We start from the raw sequence: 27,536 nt of genomic DNA on the forward strand, positions 1-27,536 counted from the left end.
CTCTACAATTTTGTAGATTCACTGCCTTAAATTGCGCATTCCAAAAACATTTGTGTTCAATGACCTTCTATTAAACAAAATTGGAGGTTAAATTGTGTGTATGGATTACATTTGCATGGCCGGCCAAGAACCAGCTAAATGATAGGACTACTTGTTTGCTGTGCTGCAAATGGATGTCTTTACCCGTAACAGCATTTCATCTTCAAATCCCCCTTTACTATTGCGCCACTGGCAACTACAGATCCCATTTCCTAATAACCAACACACAAACTCACAGGCTACTCTCTCTCACACACCCACACAGTGGTAATAACAGTGCTAAGATGTAAGAATGAACAGAAAATCAGCTCTGACGATAATGGATAAGATCAAATGAATTATCTGGATTTTAGATTTCTTGAACCGCTCGATTTAAAATAGAACGGATACTAAGCTTAAAACGAGATAGGGAATAGGGCAGAAAGGTAACTGGGCTGTGTGCAGACAACTGAGCATATCGGTGGGCTAAGCATCTCTTATCCAAATTGGGGATAGTAGAGTACTACAAATTCTGCCCATGTGATGTTGGCTGCTGGTCAATGTTAGCGTTAGTTTGAAGCCGCCTTTTGATCATACATAGGTTTATCTTTTATCGAAAACACTAATTAGTGGATATGAGGATGGCATCAAATACCCACCTTGCCTGTTTGTAAAAATCTCCATACACAAAAGCACATGGGCACCACACACGCAAGCACACGTAAATGCGCACACACACACACACACTTAACAAATTAATTTTGTAATTCAGAGCAGCTGCAAGTGGGTATACTGTCGCCAATAAACAGCTATTTACATCACCATAAAACTCTGCTACAGCCATCATGGCACAGAGCCAACAGCATGCACAGTGCCAGCAAACACTAAGTAGCAAACTACCTGTTAAATGTGTGAATGTGTGTAGACTGCACACAGACACCATGCACACGTGCCGTTGAAATAGGATGTACGCACATTCATACAAGAGCTGACGACATAGGCATGTTTGTTCTGAATTGCATATTTCTACCGAAACATTGTGCCCTGCTGAACACGGCCCAGTGTTTGTTCATGCTCCTCCCTCCATCCATCTCTCCATGAGACATGAGACATTGACCACACTACACCTCCTCTCATCCAGTTTATTACTTTATTTTTTAGCAACAAAAGGGAACAAAAGAAAACGAAGGCTACAGAATTCTCTTATCCATTTTTTCATAAAATGTCAAACAAAAAATGCAGCACTATGCTAATGTGTAAGTAAAATAACATTTAAAAAAACAAAGAGGGTTAAATAAGGGTTTTTCTTTCAGATACACAATATTATTTTACGACAATTCAATTTCTATTACATTTTTCCTCCCCGCTCTGCTTGTAGCCCCACAGCCCCACCTATGGCCAGGCCCCAACCTCTCACTCAGTGTTCGCTCTTTGGCAAGAAGAGGTGTGTGTGTGCGTGTGCGCGTGAGAGAGCAAGCAAGTGAGAAAATCAATACTGTGGAGAAATGAGAATGAAAGAGGGAAGGATTAATGGAGAGTAAGGTGGGTGAGAGCAAGACATGCTGTCTGGAAATGGAATGGAGAGAGTGAAAGGAGAAAGACAGTGGTGTGCGACGGGCAAGGGCAGAAAGAAGAGAATCTGTGAAAGAAAGAGGGAGTTAGAATCCCACCGAGGGGTCGGGGATGGCATCGAGAGACAGAGGCGTCGCAGAAACATTTCAAACAGTGGGGGCTAATGGGGAATTAAGTCCATGGCTAAGATATTATGGGTTATATCGAGTAAAACCTGAACAACCATGAGCGTCCCACTGAAGAACTTTGTCAAAAGGTTCTCCACAAATTCAGCACAGTCCAATGTGTACCACTTGATTTTGCTTAGCTGTCCTTGTGCTCTGCGCATGTGGGCTGAACTGTATGTAAGAGTGTTTGTGTATGTATGTGTGCATGTGTGCAGGGGAACCAGATTCCAATAGAGGCACATATAGAGGTCTCGTGACAGCTCTTTGCTTTTGTGTCCATCTTAGAAGTTTATCCTTGGCCAGCACCCGTAGTAGCATGAACATCATGGCCAAAGGAAATCTCAAGGGGTGTGTTTTCCATCTCCATAGCGACTGAAACTCACTCGGGGCAATGGATTAAATCCCTGACAGACAGACATTTTTAATCCAACCCCACTAACTAGGGGACGATCGGTGCCTGTTGTCTAGAAAGGAAGTTCTCGCTCCCAAGATACAGAAAATGGCTGCTGTGTCAACAGCAGCAGGCAGGTCAGAAAGGGAGGGGGTAAGGGGAAGGGAGTTGCAATAGTCCAACCCCCCTGCCTCTCCCCCTGTAAACCCCTCTCATTGGATTCTCCCACAACCTGAGGTGGTGATGATGATAAGGGCAGTTGCAATAAGCAGCAGATAGCTTTAATTTTTTTCTGAACAGGGATGTCCCTGATCTGGAGATGGGAGGGGTTAAGGCTGAGAAGCAGTGGTGGGTGTGACACGCTCAAAAGTCATAAGTCAAAATCACAAAACAGTGGAGGGAGAGGGATTCAAGGGATGTCTTGGGGTGGTAGGTGCTCCTTAGGTACAGATCTAAGATCCGCTTAACCTCCCTTGCATCATACCCTTAAATCAGTGGGTTGACCTGAACTAAAAACTGACCTTAGATCAGTCTTTAGGGGATAACTTCATCTCACTCTGTCATAGTGATGACATGAGGGGGCTCTGGTCTTTATTATGAGGTTGGCAGACAGGGAAGTCACAGATAGGTGGCTTTAGCAGTCCCTTGTCAGGGCGCGAAAACTAGAAGTGCTTTGTCTGCTTATTTGAGGTAAGAGCATTGTCACAACAAAAAGTGGCAGTGGGGACAAGAGTGAGTATAAAGTGAGCATTTGTCTCCGTCCCCATTTGCCACCCTTTCCCCGAAGTCTCCACTGACACACTTTCTCACATTGATTTAACAACGCAATCAATGCTTTACACCAATCCTATACTTTTAAGAAATCCATGACGGGGTCTGTACAAGTGCACATTTCTGGATAAAGATGAATGATTTAGGACGCAGTCTCTTTCCTCTTCCTCACTCTCATCGTTGGGGATGGGTTCAGGTGCACTCCTCACCGATGCGCTGGCATGAGCGGCCCACCTTGCGATCCAGCTTGACCATCTTGAGGACGGCTTCTTCCCGCCCGCGCCCCAGGTGGTCGAAGAGGCAGGCGTGCTGCTCAGGCAGCCGGTGGAGCATGCAGAACACATAGCCTGTTGGTGAGAAGGTGAGATGTTTTTTTACTTTTTATATAAAGCATGAGTTGACACACCCAAAAATGTTGAAGTGGTGCTGACTATGCACTTTGCCGAACGGAACGAGTGTGATCGTATACTCCCTTAAAAGACCTTTGCTTGAAAAATTTGAAAAACGCATTATCAATAGTAATATTTGTCCATTTTGAGAAGCTGTAGCCAGTATACACTCTCAAAATAGTCCGAATTAATCTAACAAGAAGTCTGTCATTCATTCTGACGTTTTGCCGAATAGATCTTAGTCGCACAATTTTACATCTAAGTAAGATGTTTGGTGAAGTATTTCTCAATGAAAAATGTGCATGACAATGAGTCGTCTCATTAAAAGACTATTGAAGAATCCATACTGTTGACCAATCACCGATGAAGGGGCGTAGACTTCGGCTTGCCTCCAGAAAATAATGTGTGCCTGAACAGCCGAAAAAAAACCTCACCGAAGTCCAAAACTAACAAAAACATCACAGAATGTTGTCATAGATGTACAAACTACCAAACTGTTTCAGCTGGGAAGCATACGCCTTATGGACATTTCCAAATACATGTAATGCATTCTTCAACATAGGGGAGTTGTGGAGTGGGGAGAAAATGAGGCAGGAGAAACATTGTTCTCCTTTTTCAATTGGTTTACAGATGTGTCGTTGCACCAATAGTTAAACTCCCTTACTTTTCTGGCCCTCCCCCAGTTATTTTAGGCATAATTTTGTCCTCTTTGGGAGCACCCTTGTTGTTAGGCTACATATTTTGATGGTGACGGGCAGGAAAGGGTGACAAAAAAGATTAAATGAAGATGTGAATAGATATAGAGGAGATGGAGAAGGGGAGTAAGGGTGCAGAAGAGTGTACTTTTTCAAATTCTTTCAAAAGTTAAATTGGGCACAGACCACGATCCCCTAGCTACAGTATAGTAGCAACATTTTCTCTAATACGTCAATACATCCAGATCCAATTCAATAGAACAGAGACAAGCAAATGCATCTCCACGTTGTAAAGCTTCAACCCCAGCTAATGCAATTGCAGCTAATGCAGCTACCAGGGCTTTGTGGAGGGCCGACACAATGGAGACTCAATGGGGAGGATCGCTGGTGGTAGTGGCTTCACTGGCAATGATACTCAGGCAGCTTAGCTCCTAAGGACTGAGAACAGAGTATAGAGAATAAAGTATTCTAATGCTATTATACTCTGTTCTCAGTTCTGTGTTCACGAGAACACCAATGAGTACATCAAACACCGAATCTCAAATCAGTCCTAAGAAGCAACAACGTCTGTCTTCAATACTCTACGCCTGAAACATGTAATCACAAACCAATTCTTAGGAGCTAGGACTGACCTCGAGTCAGTCATTAGGAGGTACAACACCCACATTCTTCAATACACTCCAGCCTGAGTCTCATTGTCAGTCAAAGATCCCTGATCTCAAATCAGCCCTTAGGGGCTAAGCTGCCTGAGTATAATTTCCAGTGAAGACACTACCACCAGCAATCCTCCCCATTGAGTCTCCATTGTGTCGGTCCTCCACAATGCCCTGTTAGCTGAAAGGAGTCTCAATAATACAGAGAGAGAGAGCGACTCGTTAGTTACGTTGGGAGTCTTAATGTATTCGTTAATATGCATAATGTTCCTGACAGCGACGAACACTGATTAAAGTCTCAGAGCGACACCGACCGAAGCGCCCTTTAATTGAAGAGTGGCAGAGGCAATTATTAAGCCATGCACAGGAATGAATAAAGAAAGATGTGGTAATGTGTGGGGTGGTGTGGTGCTACAGCGGGGCTAGCATGGAGCCGAAGGTAATGGTGGAAGAGGGAGTGGCTGATGGACGCAAAAGGGGAGTGGGATAGGGGAGAGCGTGGCTTGGTGGGAGTATGAGGAGAAAGAGGTTTGGTGACTAAAGTAACTGGTGTGTGTGTCTGAAGTGGTGTGTGTGACTGTTGTGTATATATGGTCACATGCACCGTACACACACACCCTCTGACATGTGAAATGCTAACAGATGTACCTACTTGTGTTAACAGTTAACACACAACGTCAAACAGAGCAAGGTTAATATAAGATAAAGGGACTAAGCTATTGCACTGAAAAACGTTCACAGCCAAAAACAACGCACAGCCAATAGATAAACGGATCAAGTGAGGTACTTCTACTGACAAACGGCAGGGAAAGTGCTTTCTCGAGTGATAGTTAACTTTGCTGTGAAAATGCTGCTGGCTTTAAACAGAATGTGCCATCAATTTGGCGGCGAAGCATTCAGTCACTAACAGCGAGACGTGTCATTAAGCCATCATTAGAATGACTTGTTGTCATAATAAATAGCAGTGCTAATAAAGCACGGGCGTTGGCTTCAGTAATGACACATTAAGTTGCCTACAACTACTGCTTTGTGGCTGAAATGATAGGCTTACTAACATGATATGATTGTTATCAGATACAGTGTACACACACACACACACACACACACACACACACACACACACACACACATACACATACATATATATCTAAGCCTTAGAGGTAGCTCATTCAAAGTTATTTAGACTATTGATTTGTACTTGCTGTTGACAACATGAAAATAGGGGTAGTCAACTATGCTAGTGCTAAATATTAGTAAAGTAATCAACACTAAGTTAGTTTAGCTGATTATCTGTGTCCGTCTAGTTGTCTCTAAGCTAAGGCCAGTCAGAGTTGGGGTCACTTCCCTTTTAATTCAGTCAATTCAGGACGTGACCTGAAATTCCATTTAACCTTCTCTTAATATATATATATATATTTTAAACAGTTAAGAATATTGGAATTTCAGTTAACTTCAAGAATTCCCTGCAATAAAATGGAATTTACCCCAACATTGTAGCCTATTTCTTTGAGTGAGGCCTAAATCTATGCCTCCAGGTCTGCAGTTCTTGAAGACGAGGGTAAAGCAACTTATGCGTCAGTTCTTAACTCTGATGAGTTGAGTCTATGTAGAAAGTTTAATTTTTATGAAAAACAAGTTCACTAACTCAAAGTAGGCTTCTTAAAACAGTATTACAGTTTTGTGTGTCAAGTACAAAATCTCAGTCCAGTTCTAATGCTCCAGAGGAAAGTAAAGAAAGGGAATCGCTTTCTGTCCCGGAATGAGGCCTAAACAAAAGCAGAAATGTGCTGTTAGATTTGTATTACCACTGAGAAATATCAGTACAGTATTTTTGTCAAGTTTGAGTATATACAGTGCATTTGGAAATTATTCAGACTCCTTGCCTTTTTCCAAAATTTGTTACGTTACAGCCTCATACTGAAATTGATTAAATAGTTGCTTTTCCTCAATTTACACACACTCCATAATGACAAAGGAGAAACAGGTTCAGAATTCATTAAAAACAAAAACAAAGAAATATCACATTTACATAGGGATTCTGACCTTTTCCTCAATACTTTGTTGAAGAACCTTTGGCAGCGATTGCAGCCTTGAGTCTCCTTGGGTATGACGCTGCAAGCTAGGCACACCTGTATTTGGCGAGTTTCTCTCATTCTTCTTTGCAGATCCTCTCAAGCTCTGTCAGGTTGGATGGGGAGCGTCGCTTCACAGCTATTTTCCCATCTCTCCAGAGATATTCGATCAGGTTCAAGTCTGGGCTCTGACTGGGCCACTCAAGGACATTCAGAGACTTGGCCTGAAGCCACTCTTGCGTTGTCTCAGCTGTGTGCTTAGGGTCATTGTCCTGTTGGAAGGTGAACCCTCACCCCAGTCTGAGGTCCTGAGCGCTCCAAAGCAGGTTTTCATCAATAATCTCTGTACATTGCTCTGTTCATCTTCCCCTCAATCTTGACTAGTCTCCCAGTACCTGCTGCTGAAAAACATCCCCAGAGCATGATGCTGCCACCACCATGTTTCACCATAGGGATGGTGCCAGATTTCATCCAGACGTGATGCTTGGCATTCAGTTCAAAGAGTTCAATCTTTGATTTATCAAACCAGAGAATCTTGTTTCTCATGGTCTGAGAGTCTTTAGGTGGCTTTTAGCAAACTCCAAGCGGGATGCAATGTGGCTTTTCCAGAGGAGTGCTGCAGAGATGGTTGTCCTTCTGGACGGTTCTCCCCTCTCCACAGAGGAACTCTGGAGTGCTGTCAGAGTGACCATTGGGTTCTTGGTCACCTCCCTGACCAAGGCCCTTCTACTCTGATTTCTCAGTTTGGCCGAGCAGCCAGCTCTAGGAAGAGTCTTGTTGGTTACAAACCTCTTCCATTTAAGAAAGACACCACTGTGTTCTTGGGAACCTTCAACGCTGCTGAAATGTTTTGGTGCCTCGACACAATCCTGTCTCGGAGCTCTACGGACAATTCCTTCAACCTCATGGCTTGGTTTGTGCTCTGACATGCACTGTCAACTGTGGGATCTTATATAGTGGTGTGCCTTTCCAAATCATGTCCAATCAATTGAATTTACCACAGGTGGACTCCATTCAAGTTGTAGAAACATCCCAAGGATGATCAATGGAAACAGAATGCCCGAGCTCAAATTTGAGTTGTACAGCAAAGGGTCTGAATACTTAGGTAAATAAGTATATACTGTATACATTTTTTTATACATTTGCTAACATTTCTAAAAATGTGTTTTTGCATTGTCATTATGGGGTATTGTGTGTAGATTGATGAGAAACATGCTTTATTTAATCCATTTTAGAATAAGGGTGTAGCCTATCAAGGCTGTAGCCTATCAAAATGTGTAAAAAGTCAAGGGGTCTGAATACTTTCCGAATGCACTGCACTGCGTGTCAACAGAGGAATGTTAGCATACCTGCATTTGTGTAAGAATGTGTGTGTGTGAGTGTAAGTATGTATGAGCCTCTGTGTTTGCTTGCATGTGTAAAAGTGTCCCATATGTTTGTGTAACCTTTATTTAACTAGGCAAGTCAGTTAAGAACAAATTCTTATTTACAATGACGGCCTACCCCGGACGACACTGGGCCGATTGTGAGAAGCCATATGGGACTCCCAAAATCGTCCGGATGTTATACAGCCTGGATTCTAACCAGGGACTGTAGTGACACACTGCATCTCAACGCAAGAGGCCTTAGACAGCTGAGCCACTCAGGAGACATGTAGGCCTATGTCTGTTTATGTTTTTATGAGTGCGTGTGTACTGACCACAACGGCAGGAGCCGAGTTCTTGCTGTACCAGCTCCAGTTTGGTATGGCATCGGTGGCAGCGCCGGCTTCCCTTCTGCTTGGGACCCCCATTGGTAGATGACGACTCCTTAGACCCGGAGCCCACCCGTGCGCTCTTCTCTGGGGATGCGTCACTCTCTGACTCAGAGGCTGCTCGAACACAAAAAGAAAACACACACAAAAAGGCCACACAGATCCATTAAGAGTGTGTTTTAGTGAAGGGTCGTACGCGAACAAACGGCTATTTTTGAACAAATCTTCATGGTGAACGTTAGGAACCTAAACACATCGATGAAAGAGATGTTCATTTGGCTCGCTGATTTGCATACTGCCACTACTGCTTATTGAGGTCAAAACAAAGGTTTGCAGCAGATAACTTACAAAATAATTATAAGTCTAAGCCTTCGGTGGGTTCTAAGCTGACATATGTAATTTTTTAAAGAGAGAATGACTATGGATCATTTAGCTATTAGCAATAAAATACTGAATTTCACTTTTATTATAGTCCAGTGAAATGAACATGATTCCAAGTGTTATTTCAGAGATTTGATGTATTCACTATCATTCTACCATACAGAAAATGAAGAAAAACCCATATATATACATATATACACACACACACATACATACGGGTTTTTCTTCATTTTCTGTATGGTAGAATAATAGTATAATAATAAATAACACTTGGAATCAGTGGTTGAAAAACGAGTTAATGACTCCAACCTAAGTGTATGTAAACTTCCGACTTCAACTGTACATACCCCAACAAGAAGCTATGGATTACAGGCAACATTTGCACTTAGCTAAAGGGTAGAGCTGCCACTTTCAAGGAGCGGGACTCTAACCCGGAAGTTTATAAGAAATCCCGTTATGCCCTCCGACAAACCATCAAACAGGGAAAGCGTCAATACAGGACTAAGATCGAAACGTACTGCCCGACGTTCGTTGGATGTGGCAGGGCTTGCCAACTATTACAGACTAAAAAAGGGAAGCACAGCTGAGAGCTGCCCAGTGGCACTAGCCTACCAGACGAGACAAATAACTTCTATGCTCGCATTGAGGCAAGTAACACAAACATGCATGAGAGCATCAGCTGTTCTGGACAACTGTGTGATCACACCCTCCACAGCCGACGTGAGTAAGACCTTTAAACAGGTCGACATTCAAAAGGCTGCAGGGCGAAACAGATTACCAGGATGTGTACTCCGAGCATGCGCTGACCACCTGGCAAGGGTCTTCACTGACATTTAACATCTCCCTGTCTGTAATGCCAACATGTTTCAAGCAGACCACCATAGTCCCTGTGCAGAAGAACAATACGTAACCTGCCTAAATGACTACCGACACGTAGCACTCACGTCTGTAGCCATGAAATACTTTTAAAAAGGCTGGTCATGGCTCACATCAACACCATTATCCCAGAAATCCAAGACTTGCTTAAAATTGTATACCGCACCAACAGATCCACAGATGATGTAATCTCTACTGCACTCCACTCTTCCCTTTCCCAACTGCACAAAAATAACACCTGTGAGAGAATGCTGTTCATTGACTACAGCTCAGCATTAAACACCACAGTGCCCTCAAAGCTCATCACTAAGCTAAGGACCCTGGGACTAAACACTGGATTCTGGATTCTGTACTTCAAGACGGGCCGCCCCCAGGTGATAAGAGTAGGTAACAAGACACCCGCCACACTTATCCTCAACACGGGGGCCCCTCAGGGGTGCGTGCTCAGTCCCCTCCTGTACTTCCTGTTCACATTACCGCATGGCCAGGCATGACTCCAACACCATCATTAAGTTTGCTGATGACAACAATGGTAGGCCTGATCACTGACAATGATGAGACAGTCTATAAGGAGGTCAGAAACCTGACCGTGTGGTGCAAGGACAACAACCTCTCCCTCAATGTGATCAAGACAAAAGGAGATGATCGTGGACTACAGGAAAAGGAGGACCGAGCACACCCCCATTCTCATCGACGGGCTGTAAGTGGAGCAGGTTGAGAGGTTCAAGATCCTTGGTGTCCACATCCTCAACAAACTAACATGGTCCAAGCACACCAAGACAGTCATAAAGAGGGCACGACAAAACCTATTCCCCCTCAGGAGACTGAAAATATTTGGCATAGGTCCTCAGATCCTCAAAAGGTTCTACAGCTGCACCATCGAGAGCATCCTGACGTGTTGCATTACTGCCTGGTATGACAACCTCTTGGCCTCCGACCACAAGGCACTACAGAGGGTAGTACATACGGCCCAGTACATCACCGGGGCCAAGCTTCCTGCCATCCAGGACCTTAATACCAGGCGGCGTATGAGAAAGGCCCTACAAATTGTCAAAGACTCCAGACACCCGAGTCGTATATTGTTCTCTAGGTCCAAGAGGCTTCTAAACAGCTTCTACCCCCAAGCCATAAGACTTCTGAACAGCTAATCAAATGGCTACCCAGACTATTTGCATTGTCCCATCCTACGCTGCAGCTACTCTCTGTTACCTATGCATAGCCACTTTAATAACTCTAACCTCATGTACATAATTACCTCAATTACCTCGACACTGGTGCCCCCCGCACATTGACTCTGTACTGGTACCCCTGTATATAGCCCTGCTATTGTTATTTAGTGCTGCTCTTTAATTATTTGTTATTCTTATCTCTTACTTTTTTAGGGTTTTCCTTAAAACTGCATTGTTGGTTAAGGGCTTGTAAGTAAGCATTTCACTGTAAGATGAAACACCTACTCATGTTGTATTCGGTGCGTGTGATAGATAAAATTTGATTTGAGACGTGTTTGGGCCGTCATGTGCATTAGTAGCACAATTTCGAACCTTTTGACATTCGTTTTTACTTATGTTGAGTTTCCCATATTGACGTTTTAAGTTTCGGCAAACTTTTCTTAGCGGATGTACAATCATCGCAAATTGAATTATGGGGTGTTTCAGGCCCCAGAGTGAACATCACTGTACACTTGCAAACTCGATCAAAAACAAGGGCTGATGAGCTTACGTTAAGAACTTCCCTTGTTTTGCTAATCATTTGGACCAACTTCCAAGACAGTGACGGGGATTCCCCCAAGGTGTATAAGACGAGGGTAAGTGGAAGAGGGTGTCTTTTATGAGTTTGAAATGCAGCCAGGGGCTTGATGATAAGTTGAATCAGATGTGCTACCTCTGTAATACATCAAATGCAAGGAACGGCTGAGGGTCCCCAAGGAGATGTTTGAGAAATGCTGCATTGGGCTAATTAAAGCATGTCCCCCATCACATTCTACAACAAAATAACAGACAACAATGATACCCATATACAGTACTTTAGTTTCAAATGGCTGCAATTGACAAAATTAGTCAAGCATCTGCCCAGAAGTCAGTTTTAGGTCAGGATTTTTCTCCTCTATCCCAGAGACGTTTCTTTCCTCACTGGTTCGGCTGTGGAACAAAGATCTTCGCTCGATACATTTCTGAGAACTAGGCCAAGTTGACCGGCGAATCTTTGGCATTCCCGATCGATTCCTCCGCGCCCATTATCCTATGGAATCTCTCTGGGTGCACCATGTAAGGAATAAGGTGCAATTTGGAATGTAGAAGTCCCTTTGGTATCTCCAGTCTTTCTGCCTTTTCAATTCTTTTTAGCGACGAGGGCCCTCAATGGAGGGTAGAAACGTGATCTCCAGCAGAGGAAGAGGAGATCCTTAGTCGTTTAAGTCTCGCTGACAAATGTGTGTGTGCGTGCATGTGTGTCCACTCCTTAATGTCAACCTTAATAAGATAGAAAGGCCATATATTCCAGCCATATTACATAATACTGGAGCACCTAAACTATGGTCACTTCACTTACATGCTCACTGAAATGCGGGTGCAGTTTCAATTGCATGGGGAATATACTTAATGAAAACTACCTAACAAATGTGAGGTAGTCTACTTTCCCCATATCTCCCCTTATTGCTTTCAATTTACAGTCTACCTATCGGGTCAATTAACTCTGCCATTTTGGATCAATTAACAGTGGTTGATTCCAATTCCCTCCGACACCAGTCTCACTCCATTCCGGCTCCGTTAAGTCGAGTTGACAGGCCCGTAGTGGGAACACGGCGCCCGACACGGAAACCTAGTGTTAGGTCCGTCGAGGCGTAGCTACCTGAGTTGCAGGGCCGTTTTGTGGGGGTGGATACTAGTATGCCGTGGGCTGTGTCTGTGCTGGAGACTTCTGGAAGAGAAAGGGGGAAAAAGAAAGAAAAGAGAGACTTGTGGTTGGTGCAATCCATCAACTACAAAGAGCAGACAGACAGACATGCAGGGTCAAGGTATGATGCAATCTAGTTATTTTCTGACTGTGTGTGTGTATGTATATATATATATATATATATATATACACACACACATACAGTGGGGAGAACAAGTATTTGATACACTGCCGATTTTGCAGGTTTTCCCACTTACAAAGCATGTAGAGGTCTGTAATTTTTACTTATGTTGTGCAATAAAATGCAAATTAAATACTTAAAAATCATACAATGTGATTTTCTGGATTTTTGTTTTATATTCCGTCTCTCACAGTTGAAGTGTACCTATGATACAAATTACAGATTATGACATATAAATGGTATCCAATGAATGGGATCCAAACTATCTTTACATTTGGCTTACTTAGCTACCTATGATATATTTTATTTGCACTTTTTTCTCCCCAATTTTGTGGTATCCAATTGGTAGTTACAATCCTGTATGGACTCGGGAGAGGCGAAGGTCGAGAGCCACGCGTCCTCGAAAATTGCTTCTTGACACAATGACCGCTTAACCCGGAAGCCAGCCACACCAATGTGTCGGAGGAAACACTGTACACCTGGCAACCGTGTCAGCCCGGCCCACCACAGGAGTCGCTAGAGTGCAATGGAACAAGAACATCCATACAGACCAAACCCTCCGCTAACCCAGACGACGCTGGGCCAATTGTGTGCCGCCCCATGGGTCTCCCGATCGCGGCCAGCTGCGACAGAGCCTGGACTTGAAACAGGATCTCTAGTGTCTTAGACCACTGCGCCACTCGGGAGGCCCTAGCTACCTATGATATCTAATCTGTGTCTGACATGTCTTGGTCTTACAGAGGTTGAATTGAGGTTGAAAAACCAAGAGTCGATATGTGACTGACAAGTCAAGTATATTACACTAAATCGCTTCAGAAATGCATTTTCCCGTTCATTTAAATGGATCCCAGTCATGACAGATCGCTAACGTAAAGTGGACTGTAACCACCTCTTTGTATATGTAACGGATGTGAAATGGCTAGCTTAGTTAGCGGTGCGCTAAATAGCGTTTCAATCGGTGACGTCACTTGCTCTGAGACCTTGAAGTAGTAGTTCCCCTTGCTCTGCAAGGGCAGCGGCTTTTGTGGAGCGATGGGTAACGACGCTTCGAGGGTGACTGTTGTTGATGTGTGCAGAAGGTCCCTGGTTCGCGCCCGGGTATGGGCGAGGGGACGGTTTAAAATTATACTGTTACATATACATAACCTGGGCAGATCTTCCAGATAGTGGATAGTGGAAGATCTACCCAGTACTCCAACTGCCTTCCTGCCTTCCTTTCTCCCACCTCTCTCTCCTATGTATGCCAGGACAGATATAGCCTGGTCTGGGCAGCTCCACCGTTGTTGCAGAAAATAGCAGATGTGTCCTTGGCAATAGCAGGCTCCTGGACTAAAGGAGTAAGTGTGTGTGTTTATTAAAGAAAGCAGACTGTGTCCGTCTCATGGAAGACACGAAAAATCTGTATTAACTGGTGGTCTAGGTACCACAACATCTGACTTTATTGTGCATTCCCGGTTATGTTTTTTAAATGTACTATGTATATGACTCGTTTCAGGAAACTAAGTGTATATCGCACTTCACTACTTCACACGGCATTTGAACATAAACATTTATATTTTATCAAAATGCATTTTTTTGGGCTGAAATGCCATCTGGAACGTTAACTCTCATGTGCTTTAATAACAAACTTGTATTCCATCCATAAATACGAATACAATTGGTCAATTACCAGGCAAGTTGGTTTAGCCACAGAAAAAGTCAGGAACCTTCCCGCTAGCCATGATTGGCTGAGATAATGGGTGGGCTGGACATGCTGGGAGATGAGTTTGGATTGGTCTGCCATGTAGCATGCTTCAGTCTATAACGTAAGCTGTTCAGCACGTCTTGACAGTCCTATCGCACTGTTTTTGAAAGATATAACATTATCCATCAAGAACTACACAAGTTTTGCTACTTTTCTAAACCAAATTGATGCCCTGAATTCAGCAGGTGCTATCGACAGATCAGTTGGAAAAAGTGCTGGGCTAATTTCTGCACACGCCACGATCAGTGTGAACCGGAGTGACTTGACACAACGCTGGTCAAACAGCTACAAACAAAAGTGGAGTTAAATGGTTCCAATCTGCCACAAAAGCGTTCATCCAAGTATACGGGTAGGAATCTAGCTACATTTGCAGATAAGTTTCTAATTTTGTAATTTAAAGCATACTGTTAGATAACTAGCAAACATTGCTGGCTAACATTAAGTGTATGATCTGTGAAGTAATATGATACAAATCAGGTTGTTGACCAATCAGGACCTGAATATGACTGCATGTCATGTAATAATTTAATGCTGTGATACATTTTTTACGTAGTTATTAGTCATTGATTACACTTTCACTCATATGTCACAACGATTCATCTATATGTATGCTATTATGCTGGTAAACGTGCACCTACAGTGCTGGGTCATTTTTTTTTAAGATAGCTAGTTCATGATGCAAACAATGTTCTTCCCCAAAAACATAGCAAAACGACAATCTGTTTCAGTAGCTATAGTTACCTAGGTGTCATCTAAAATAACCCTAATTTGACAGAGATCTGCTGAAATCACACTGGATGTATTAGACTTTAAAATTGCATTAGGGGCATACTTATTTCACTGTACAGCCTTATCTATGGATTGTGGATCAATGACATGGGGTATCAGTCTACTCATTGACACCCAGAGAACATTAGCGTTGTAGCTCTTATTGTGGGACTCTGAAAGAACTATGAATTGAGCCACATTTACTGTCAACCTATGTGGATTGAACACTATTCCAAAGGAAAAACAACACTACGTGGATGTTTTTGAGTCTGATTACTCTGAGGAGGACGTTGGGAAAAAATATATTGGGTAGACTGATACCCCATTTCATTGGTCCCCAATGCTTGGTCCCCAATCCTTAGGTAAGGTGTACAGTGCAATATGAATGTCATTACACACAATAGACTGACTGGGGAGGGAATTTCATTCACAGTCCCGCGATAAGAGCTACAAAGCTAATATTTGCGTAAACTCTTCACAGTTGTGTTCTGTGGGTGTCACCGAGTAGACTGATACCCCATTTCATTGCGTGACATTCCAACCTTGTTTAACATTATCTAGTCTAAAATATGGCATGATTCCACCAATTGTAACCTTTTGCATCACTTTTAAATAGGTACTTTTATTTTGAAAGCAAACACCAAATTCCAAAATTGTGACTAATCCTTATTGTGGCTAGCTTCACAACACATAACCTGGTCCAGTTATTTCTTTTCATGACCTGAAGTTCAATTTCAATAGGCTAACAACAAGTGGCTACATAGCTAATACCTCTGGATAAGAGCGTCTGCTAAATGACTTAAATGTAATGTAAATGTAGAAGTTGGGGCCTAACACAACATTCTACAATTAAACTGTGTTATTTTACATGCCAAATTAAAAGCTTATTTAACGCGCCAACACATTATTTGACGTGTATCTTTTTTGACACGCAAAGACACAAACGGCGTTCCATATAAGAGGGTGTGAATGATGCTGAATGGGTATACAAAGAAACCTCTAGTAGGTGTACCAAAACATTCAAGAGTCATTTTCTCAAAAGTTTATCAACTTCCAAATCAGAATTACTTCCCCATTGTACCTCAACTGCAGTGTATGATATACCATTTTCTAGCTTGGAGTCTCTACTTTTGTCCAATGTATAAAAAAAAAAAATGTACATAAGACCGAATCGAGGCGGTCGATCACACATGTATATATAAAAAATAAAAAAACATTCCAAACTGCAGGACATAGGCTCCTGTCCTTACCATCTTGTTCAGGTAGAGGCGTGGCTTCTGTGTCTCTGGGCAACAGGTCCTCTGAGCTGACAGGCGCTGACGAAAGGGATTGGCTACTGCTGCTGCTTGATTCGCTATAGAAGATGACTGACTGGCTGTTGCTTGTGCTGCTTGAGCTGGGGGCAGGCTCTGGGGCACAGTCCTCGCCTGGCTGCTTCTTCTCAATGTCTGCGGTTATACAAGAGAGTGACTAGCGTGGGTGTGTGTTTGTATGTGTGAGAGATGCTGGATTCCAAAATAACTCCTACCCTCTAGACATTTCATTGTGGAGGGGGAGATTGAAATGTGTGTGTGTGTGTATGTGAGAGAGTATGTGTGTGCGTACTGTATATGCTTACTTAAGCGTGTGTGTATATACATACAGTGCAATTCAGGAAAGTATTCAGACCCACTTTAATTTTCCCCCCCAAAAAATTGTTACAGCCTTATTCTAAAATTATTTTAAGTATTTCCTCCCCATCAATCTACATGCAATACTGACAAGGCAAAAACATGTTTGCAAATTAATAAATTTAAACATTGTAAAATCCCATTTACATAGGTATTCAGACCCTTTACTCAGTACTTGTTGATGCACCTTTGGCAGTGACTACAGCCTAGAGTCTTCTTGGGTATGACACGACACAAGCTTGACACACCTGTATTAGGGGAGTTTCTTCCCATTCTTTTCTGCAGATCCTCTCAAGCTCTGTCAGGTTGGACGGGGAGCGTCGCTGCACAGCCATTTGTTGCTTAGTAAATTGTCCCGTTGGAATGTGAATCTTCGCCCCAGTCTGAGTTCCTGAGTGCTCAGGAGCAGGTTTTCATCAAGGATCTCTCTGTACTTTGCTCTGTTCATCTTTGCCTCAATCCTGACTAGTCTCCCAGTCCCTGCCGATGAAAAACATCCCCACTGCATGATGCTGCCACCACCATTCTTCCTCTAAACGTGACACTTGGCATTCAGGCCAAAGAGTTCAATCTTGTTTTCGTCAGACCAGAGAACATTGTCATGGTCTGAGAGGTAGTTGTCCTAATGGAAGGTTCTTCCATCTCCACAGAGGAACTCTGGAGCTCTGTCAGAGTGACCATCGGGTTTCTTGACCAAGGCCTGACCAAGGCCCTTCTACCCCATTTGCTCAGTTTGGCCGGGCAGCCAGCTCTAGGAAGAGTCTTGGTGGTTCCAAACTTCTTCCATTTAGGAATGATGGAGGCCACTGTGTTCTTAGGGACCTTCAACGCTGCAGAATTTATTTGGTACCATTCCCTAGATATTTGCCTCGACACAATCCTGTCTCGGAGCGCTCACGGACAATTCCTTCGACCTCATGGCTTGGTTTTTAGCTCTGACATGCACTGTCAACTGTGGGACCTTATATAGACAAGTGTGTGCCTTTCCAAATCATGTCCAATCAATTGAATTTACCATAGGCGGACTCCAATCAAGTTGTATTAACATCAAGGATGATCAATGGAAACAGGATCCACCTGAACACAATTTTGAGTCTCATAGCAAAGTGTTTGTATTTCAGGTTTGCAAACATTTCTAAAGACCTGTATTCACTTTGACATTATGGAGTATTGTGTGTAGATAAGGATGTTTTATTTGATCCATTTTAGTATAAAGCTGTAACGTAACAAAATGTGGAAAAAGCCAAGGGGTCTGAATACTTTTCCCAAATGCAATGTATGCCTATGTGCATCTCCCCACGTGTGTGTGTGTGTGCGTCTGCTTGTTGTGTATGTGTTTGAGAGAGTAGTCGAGAAGTCACGCTTAGCCACACACTGCAGGACAATATGGATCCACTATCCAGCAGTAGGTCTGTGGAGCGTAATGGTGGAGGAGAGAGGGTTTCTCGTCCCTCTCCCTACCTCATCTTCACACAATCCCCCTGTTTACACAGCGTCACTAAAGCCACTCCATGCCGGCCACAGCAGCAGAGCGGGACACCAGCTTGTGACAACACAGCAGCAGGGACGTGAACAAACAGATAAACCTTCAGTCATGATGGCACTGGCACACATACGTGGGGTACAGACACGCACACTCACTCAGGCACTATACCCTCTTACATGCACTCAGACGCCCATGCTCACACACAAACTACACATTTGCATACTCACCTAAGCTAACACACACACTGCAATTCACACAGTCTCTCCCACGCACGCACACCCTCTCCCCAACACACACAAATCTTTGGTATTGCTGCATGACTCAAAGCCGTCCGCTTTAAACTCCCTTAACGCGAGGGGAAAGGGTGTGTGTGAAGGGAGTTGAGTGGACCTACCCGTAAAACATTTGGAACAAAGGTTCATGGTTTTGCTGGACCTAAAGAGAAGAGACAATGACAGGTTAGAAAAGGAGGCCAGCCCATCACATTATTATTCACAGGACAGGTGTACTTCGGCAAGCCTGATCGCTGCGTTTAATATTTTATTTTACTTCATCAGTCTGGCATTCCTCCTTATAGAAACAGTTTGATACGATGTCTATAACAAAGAGAATTCTTTAAAACTAACTTGTCTGGGATTGCGTGGCCTTTAAACAACCAGATGATGGCCTAATTCAAAGCACAGTGTTTAGCCGCATAGGATTTTGCCCTAAACCCACCTGAGAGGATGCTGATTGGACCGGTATTGGAGTTATACGTGAAGTGAAACAGAATGGTGAACGCAGCAATCAGGCTGGTTAACCAGGCTGTAATTTTGCATCAATATTGCCTACAATGAAAATGTCCACAAGAATGACAGCTTGTGGGCCAGTTTTAACATTGGGCAGTGTGGTTTCCTTTATCTGCAGTTTAAAAATGTAAATGTCTTCAGTTCTAATCAACTTAGTTGTCCACATGTAACACGACCACCTAACCAATGCCAAAACAATTGGCTAGATAAGACCAAATAAATCGTGCCACATTCGGTATATAATAATGGACACCCTAAAACAACAGGTGACAAATAGCCTAAATAATATAAGTAAATTCCTTCATTGTATCCAATCCATCATCCTTCACAGTGGACCTTTTTGTCCCTTACCTCTGCCAACTTCCTAACTTTAATCTACGACACTTCGCCAGCTAAAGAGGGAGGCTGGCTCGGCTGGTGCTAGCACATGCATAGATCAAAGCATTTATATATCCTAAACTTGAATGATTGCTCAGAAAACCAGGTGTTTTAAACAGCATTTGCTTACTTCAAATTTGACCTCACGCCAATTAAGATAAGCAGAGTAAGGAGTTTACATCACTATTGCATAATCTGCCTACTGCCATAATGAGTTTAAAATCAAATTATTACTGTGGATGTAAACGTACTCAATGGTGCAGCTGTAGAACATTGAAGATCTGAGGGCCCATGCCACATCTTTTCAGCCTTCTTTCTCCTCAGACTGTCGTACCCTTTTCACAATTGTTTGGGTTTGTGTGGACCATGTTAAATTCTTAGTGATGTGGACACTTGGTCTTGATCTGCTCCATTACATCCCTATCGATGTGGTTTCCTGTAGTCCATGATCAGCTCCTTTGTCTTGCTGGCATTGTGGGAGAGGTTGTTATCTTGGCACCACACTGCCAGGTCTCTGACCACCTCCCTATAAGCTACCTCATCGTCTTTGGTGATCAGTCTTACCATCGTCGTGTCGTCAGCCATGCAGTCATGCCACACAGTTGTGGGCAAACAGGGTGTACAGGAGGGGACAAAGCACACACCCCTGAGGGGCCCGCATGTTGATGGTCAGCATGGCAGATGTGTTGTTGCCTACCTTCACCACCTGGGGGTGGCCCATCGGAATTCCAGAATCCGGTTGCAAAGGAAGGGCTTCAGTCCCAGAGTCCTGAGCTTGGAAGGGACAATGGGTGTTGAATGCTGAGCTGTCGTCAATGAACAGAATTCTTACATAGGTATTCCTTTCGTCCAGGTGGGTGACGGCAGTGTGGATTGCAATAGAGATTGCGTCACCTGTGGGGCGGTATGTGAATTGGAGTGGGTCTAGGATAATGGTGTTGATGTGAGCCATGACCAGCCATTAAAAGCATTTCATGATGTGAGACAATAATCACTTAGGCAGGTTACCTTGGCGTTCTTGGGCACAGGGACAATGGCAGTCTGCTTGAAACAAGTTGGTATTACAGATGGGGTCAGGGATAGGTTGAAGACACTTGCCAGCTGGTCAGTGCATTCTCTGAGTATATGTCCTGCTATTCGGTCTGGCCCTGTAGTCTTGCGAATGTTAAGCTGTTTAATAGGTCTTACTCATGGGCCTCCCGAGTGGAGCAGCTGAGGTGCCACTAAAGCCTGGGGTTCGATCACGGAATGTGTCACAGCCAGCAGTGACCGGGTGCCCCATAGGGCGGTGCACAATTGGCCCAGCGCCGTCTGGGTTAAGGGAGGGTTTGATCGGGGCGCTTTCTTTGGCTCATCGTGCTGTAGCGACTTTTTGTGATGGGTTGTCAGCTGAATGGCGTTTCCTCCGACACATTGGTGCGGCTGGCTTCAGGGTTAAGTAAGCAGTGTGTTAAGAAGCAGTAGTTTGCCTGTCTGAAAAGTAGTTGCATCTTGTGTTTATATTGTTGGTCAGTGTAGAATAGTTTGGATTACTTCCTGACCAATATTGATGCAACTTTTACCCCATTCTGGAATGAGGGTTTATCACAGAGATCTTATTTAATTACTAGAGGGACTATGGTTTAACCTACATTAAATAAGCTATGGGACCCGATTCATTGTCCAACTGCAACAGCGCAAATGATAAACAGCCCAATTGACCATAGTTTTTACATGCAGAGAAAAGTATTCTCTCTGCTCACCTTGGCCATTGACCTGTTGGCGGTTGAGCTCAATTAAGCCGCAATGTTTCTCTTCCATGAGCAATTTACTAAAATGCACCTTACCTAGGCTAAGGTTCTTGAACATGGCACCCAAGGCATTGTTGCTCTGTGTTGGCTCATGAAAAGCCTGCTGCGGTGAGGAAGACCTTGCTTGACTGGCAGGCCTATACATTGGACCAGATGCCACATGGAGGGAAATGAATCAACATTGACCGCTAGGCTAGAAAGGTAGGGATTGTTGAGAGGGTGTGACAGCGGCTGTGTGTTTTGTTTTATGGAATTGATGTATCCTAGCTTTAGAGGCTGATACTGTACCTTAGTCTACCATCAACTATCCAGCTAGATAAAAAAGTGCAGACGTTTATAAAAGGAAAGCCTGTGGATGAATAGGTTGGCATGACATGACCACTCTGATAACACAGCCTCAGACCGTATGCGTGCATTTGTTTAAACTTCTGCTCAACAAAACAGTTGTCGGGATATGTTGTTGACATTCTCAAATCTTAAGCCCCTTCCCTCACATTTCTTCATTCTGGAAGGATGAGCTCCTCAGAGCCCTTGGAAGCGTTTATTTTTGCTGCACCTAATTTGGAGGCAAACCCAATAAAACATGCTACGGCTGAATCTTAAACCGAACACTTTGACCACTCGATCATGCGATATGCGTGTCCACGAGTCAATCTCAATGGCTAATTGTCGAGTGATCGAGGGCTTCATTGAGCCCTTCAGGCAGCCTCTAACGAGTGGGCATCCTGTGTCAACTCGCCGCCCTTGGCAGCAAGTGCTTCCCATGAATCTTCATAGTGAATTATGCTACAAAATAGGTTGTGGTAGACTATGCTTGAGAATGGGTTTAGAATATTGGAATATTGACAAAGTGGCAGTTAGGATGGAAGTGCGCATCGTCTCAATTCTCTTTTGGCCTGAAATGGTAGCAGACTCGAGTGATCACTATCAATACAGATCAGAAAGTGGCCACTCAATAAAGGGCTCATCGGCCAAGTGTTCAGTTTGAGATTCAGCATAGTAGTCTGCAACTCCAGGCTCCAAAACAACTCAAATCAATTTAAGCACCTCAGTTTATTTAGTGTGTTTTCCTTACAGTACATTTCACCCCTTAGTGGGGCATACACAGGCCACCGAAGCACCATTCAGGGCTGCAAAACAAAAACCACCAAAGAATGAAATTGAAACCAAGAGGTCACATTTTTTTACACCTGGGGGAAACAGAGTGGGGTGTTCAGCCTGAGTAACGGTAGTGGAAAAACTACCTGTTGGAGTTGCCATTGGAGACCATACTCTGCACCAATAGGCTACTTTGGCATGCACACACACACACTTTATTCTTCCACCACCCATCTTTGATTTGCCTGAAGAAGGTTAACTAACGTGGGCCGCCCGGCTGGTGGAATCTTGATTGGCGCTCTTTGCCGACGCCAGCCCTCATAAGCCTTAATTGCGGATGACATTTAACAGGAGATGTCAAATGAATCCCGGTCTCCTGCCTTGTTATACCCCCGGAGTGCTGCCGGCTTGATTGGCATTGAGTGATGGGTTAAAATGAGGGTGGAAGTAAGAAATACAGGGGGAAGGGAGCAAGAGTCTTCTTTTCTTCCTTCTCTCTTTTTTCTCTCAAATTCAAAGTCCGGCTCAGAGGTGTTGCTGTGGTCAGGAAATGTTTTTAACCACAAACCATACCTGGATTAAAATAGGCACAATCTATCAAATACGTTCAAATACTTAAGCTGTGACTGATTGCGCTAGCAATAGAGTCAAGGCAATAGCTCAGTCCTAAAAAAAGCAAAACCTGCACTCCAGGCAGGCTCAATCAAATGCTCAAACTCCGGTCTGGTCCAAAACATTTGTTGACTAGCCTAGGCTAAGGCTATTTGACCCCTGAAAAACCATTCAAACCTAGCTTAAGGATCTTCCTTTGCCATGGGTGAGCCTAACACTCTTTTCAGGGAATCCATGCATGGGCCTTTATGCTTAGTTAAATATGCACTCCAGGATCTTAAGCACAACAAATGCATAACATAATGCACAAAATGGATTGGTAACATATTACACACATTTCAAAATATCATACCAATTTCAAAATATATCACACAATGAAAAAAGTGTATGATATCATACACTGCAAAATGTGTAATGTATCACACAAAATGGATTACGTAGTAGGCCTACACATTGGCTGACTTCTTACACAAAAAAGTGGGACCACTTTTGGCTTGTGAGAGTTACTTTCAGAACAACTGACTAAAAAGTACACGAGTGTCTCTTTAACTAAGAAACTGTCAATGGCTGTAAAAGGCATCACACACATTCAACCTGATGTTGTGGCATTGAAAACATGAGTTCAGTCTGTGCACTCGATAGCCCTTTGAGAGGCTTGCTAATGATGTTCTCATCAAATAATATTTTCATAGACCTACAGGTGTGGGTTGAATGCATCACTGGCATCCCATGCTTGTTTGTGTTAGGTTAGTAAATGTGTGTGTGTGTGTGTGTGTTAGATTAATGAGAGTGTGTACAGGTGTTTATCTGTGTTAGATTAGTGAGAGAATGTGTATGTTTGATATATGTGTGGGTCATTAAGCTTCCTCAGTAACCACATTTCCATCCAACCATTTCATGAAGATTAATTACCTGATGCAGGAAAAAATGACCAGGATGATGGAAACATGAAATGTCGCACCAGGTTATAAAAAGCTGACAGACAATTTGTTTGTTCGACATGGTTGTATCTTTTTGAGTCTGTAAAATTGATTATGCGGTGGAAAAGCCACAAATATTGATATAATAACCATCATATCGAAGTAAACTTGGAGTCACGCGATAATGTTGTTTGGTCCACCCACTACGACTTGGGAAAGCATGCAGATTATTAGGTGACAGATGAAATAAGTTATGATGAACTTCACAGGGTGGTGAATTTGTAAGGTGAATAGCTTGATGCTCCTTTTCAATAAACAGGTGACATACTCTGGTGACATGATGATCGATGCTTGGCTGCAGTTTGACAAAAACAATTAATATCACTTTAATTCATAATAATCTCATGTAGGCAGCCTACCTACACTGTATCTACGAGCCGTTGGCTAGAGCACATGCGCCAAGACCAATTGCTGTATAACAGTTTTTGTGACAAAACCATATGTAGTTGAAAATGCGATGGAAACCCATTTAACTTATAATTTTCATTCAGTACATGGGAATTTAACGGTAAAAAGTTATGTGCATTACGTCATCACGCACAGCCGTTTATCCGCAAAAAGTCAGATAGAAACATATCTGATGTGAAAATATGCAGATTGTTGAATATTGGCATGGAAATCTGTTCCAAACTGGATGGAAAGCTGTAGCTGGTGCTATCTGGCTGGTGCTAACTCCTACTCATGTCTTTTAAGGCTCTACAAATGATGAATGAAAAAAAAAAAACATTGTAACAGCCATTTCCTTCCTATTTTCCTAGAACTAACTACATCAAAATGGTGTCAGCAGTTCCTGGTCAGCAATACCCCACTATCAACTATGAGCTTGTTTGACATTGTAGCAACTGACATATCTAAGAATCACCTTGCATCGTAAATAACTACAATATTGTTTGTAGATCAGTCAGTCACAATTTACCCACATTGAATCACAGATTTGATTCTCTTGAACACTGTCAAAATCTCTGAGAACTAGGGCTGTCCCTGACACAAAAGTGTTTTTTTCATATTATATAGATATGAATAAAATCAACTACACGTAGGTTACTGAGCTTGTCTAATGCTTTAAGCACTGTGATTAAACATGGACACACAAAATACTAACGAGTAAGCCATAGATCAATATAGCCTAACCAGAAAAAAGAAAAAAAAGTGTAGCCAACCCTCTTCCCGCTGCTGCTGGCCTTAGCTCCTGAAGTTCCCGATCGGCAACCTTTTCCATTTGGAATGCCAAGTTATCCTACCATTTCTACTGCCATGCCAGTATGATTTTCATATGCACATTTTTGTGGAACAGTTCCATTTATAACAGAGTCTGCATATCTCAATTTCACATGGTTAATAAAAATGACAAATCCAAAATTAATTTCTATTGCCATTGCGAATATGTAAAAATAGCATACATAATGCCAACAAATAAAAAAAATTGCAGCCCGCAGGAAGAAAATACTCGGATAAAAATAAATATGCTAGAAATCGCATGGCCTGTCTGCAAGAAACTTGAAACTGTGTTTCAACTATTAACTTGGTCCTGCCTGTAGCGGTGCTAACAAACTTACAACATTGTATAAAATATTCTGGGCCCTCAGTTTCCCATGCCAGTGAGCTCCAGACAGACAGACACAGCTGTAGTCTATTTGTGCAAAGGATAAGAAGTAATCAGGTAAGCCTTTATGACGCTTCCACCTGATTAGAGCATTTTTTTCCCCACCTTTCATGCTGAGTGGTTATTAAAAGGGAGAGAGTGCTAGAAATATTTTTCAAATAGGCTACATTGAGGAACTACTGTCATTTTCAATGGATGCAAAAACAGACAGTTTATTTGCTCTTTGACGCAAAGAAAAAAAAAAATCACAGAAACTCCACAGTGCTCGTGAGTTAATAAGACAATCAGAAATAGAATCAGATCCCCAAATGGGCACATTTATAATCCTGTATTTCCATGCAGGCCAGGTAGCACAAAAGACATAATAAATATAATTAAATTTACCCAAACTTTTTCACAAGTGAAGTCTTGGTTGTGCGCTCTGTAATAATAACAATAATAAATTGAATGCATTTACAGATATTACCGTAACCAAACAAACATTACAGATTAGAAATGATGGTATTTAACATTAAATGTAATACTGATGTGCCATCCCTGCAGCCTCTGCAATGGATTAGGCCACTCAAGACAGGTGTCTCGTGTACCAAAACATTTTCTTTATACATTTGCCACTGCTGGACCAACAGCCTATCGACCAAACAAGCAGTCAACTACATGGGGTCAGCCCTACTGCGAACAATGCCTAGTCTGTCATCATCTCTCAATAAAGCTTCCTCTTTGCTCACCACTTCGTCCTCTTTATACATCTCCACCTCTCATCCTCCTCCGTTTTGCATCCCTCCTTCACCACCACCACTACCACCCTTTGCCCTCTCCCATGTCACTCAAGTCTCACCCCCATAGCGACAGAGCCCGGCCTGCCAGTCTACCCCAATCAGAGAGCTCGGCCTCTCGTTCACCAGGCTTGCCATTAGCCCTCGCTGCCTACTTAAAACCCTCAGGGTGTCCTCTTTTCCTGTTTCCCTAATGTCTTAATAAGCATTATTCCTTAACCCCCTTCCACACATGCATGCACGGACACACACCATCCGTCCTTCCTGATTGGCTTATGATTATGACGATTACCTGTGATTGCCAAATCACGGGTTGCCGTCAACTCAGTGATTGTTGTTACCTGCGCACCCGTTCCAAAACAGCACCTATATCGGTTCACTCAGTTGGTTATGGACCCCCTCATTTAGAAACGGGGACAAGGTCGCGGAGGCACCCAAAATAATTAGGGTGAGAGTCTGATATGAGTCTGTCGATCATCACGCCGAGCTAGTATGCCTGGAGTGGAGAGCACTTGACGGTGACGAACGGAGAACGGTTATCCCAGCAAATAGTCACCCAGCCCAGTGACGTAGCCTATTTGTTTCTCCCCCCTCTCAATTCTAAAGTATGACACAAGGTCAACTCTACCAGGTGAGGTCTAGTAGAACAAACAAAAAGGAGCATCTTAGATTTAGGTAGTGTCGGTTAGGCTATACAGTCCAAAAGCAAAGCATGAGAGCAAAAAATGATGAAAGTAGGTGGGCTGTGTGGTTCAGCCCACTCAAAGGGTTAAAGGGAAACCCAGCCGCAAGCTGCCAAGCAACGCGAGCCTACCAGACAAGCTAAATGAAGTGGGTGAAAAGCTTCAAGGACCATCTGTGTGCACATCAATGACAACTTGAAATGGTCCATCCACACAGACATCGTGGTGAAGAACACAACAGCGACTCTTCAACATCAGGAGGCTGAAGAAATTTGGCTTGTCACCAAAAACACTCAAACTTTAACAGATGCACAATCAAAAGCATCCTTTCAGCATCCTATCACCGCCT

At 43.2% G+C, this 27,536-nt stretch overlaps 1 protein-coding gene across 3 annotated transcripts in view; it reads right to left on the bottom strand.

Annotated features, from left to right (window-relative positions):
* Nucleotides 1-1,154: 1,154 nt before the first annotated feature.
* LOC135506191 (AN1-type zinc finger protein 3-like) overlaps nt 1,155-27,536 on the bottom strand; it is a 43,505-nt gene continuing 17,123 nt past the window's right edge. Inside the window, exons 2-6 of one of the 3 annotated variants that reach the window (XM_064925694.1) lie at nt 18,874-18,914; nt 16,574-16,771; nt 12,586-12,651; nt 8,428-8,598; nt 1,155-3,266 (exon numbers count right to left, since the gene is read on the bottom strand). In XM_064925694.1, coding sequence (XP_064781766.1) covers nt 3,112-3,266; nt 8,428-8,598; nt 12,586-12,651; nt 16,574-16,771; nt 18,874-18,914 — 631 coding nt within the window. In that variant the 3' untranslated portion in view covers nt 1,155-3,111. Of the gene's footprint in view, nt 3,267-8,427; nt 8,599-12,585; nt 12,655-16,573; nt 16,772-18,873; nt 18,915-27,536 lie in introns of all 3 variants that reach the window. The other 2 variants (XM_064925685.1, XM_064925702.1) reach the window with 2 other exon arrangements.

Source organism: Oncorhynchus masou, chromosome 2 (genome assembly GCF_036934945.1).
Source record: "Oncorhynchus masou masou isolate Uvic2021 chromosome 2, UVic_Omas_1.1, whole genome shotgun sequence".
In the NCBI taxonomy this organism is placed as follows: domain Eukaryota; kingdom Metazoa; phylum Chordata; class Actinopteri; order Salmoniformes; family Salmonidae; genus Oncorhynchus; species Oncorhynchus masou.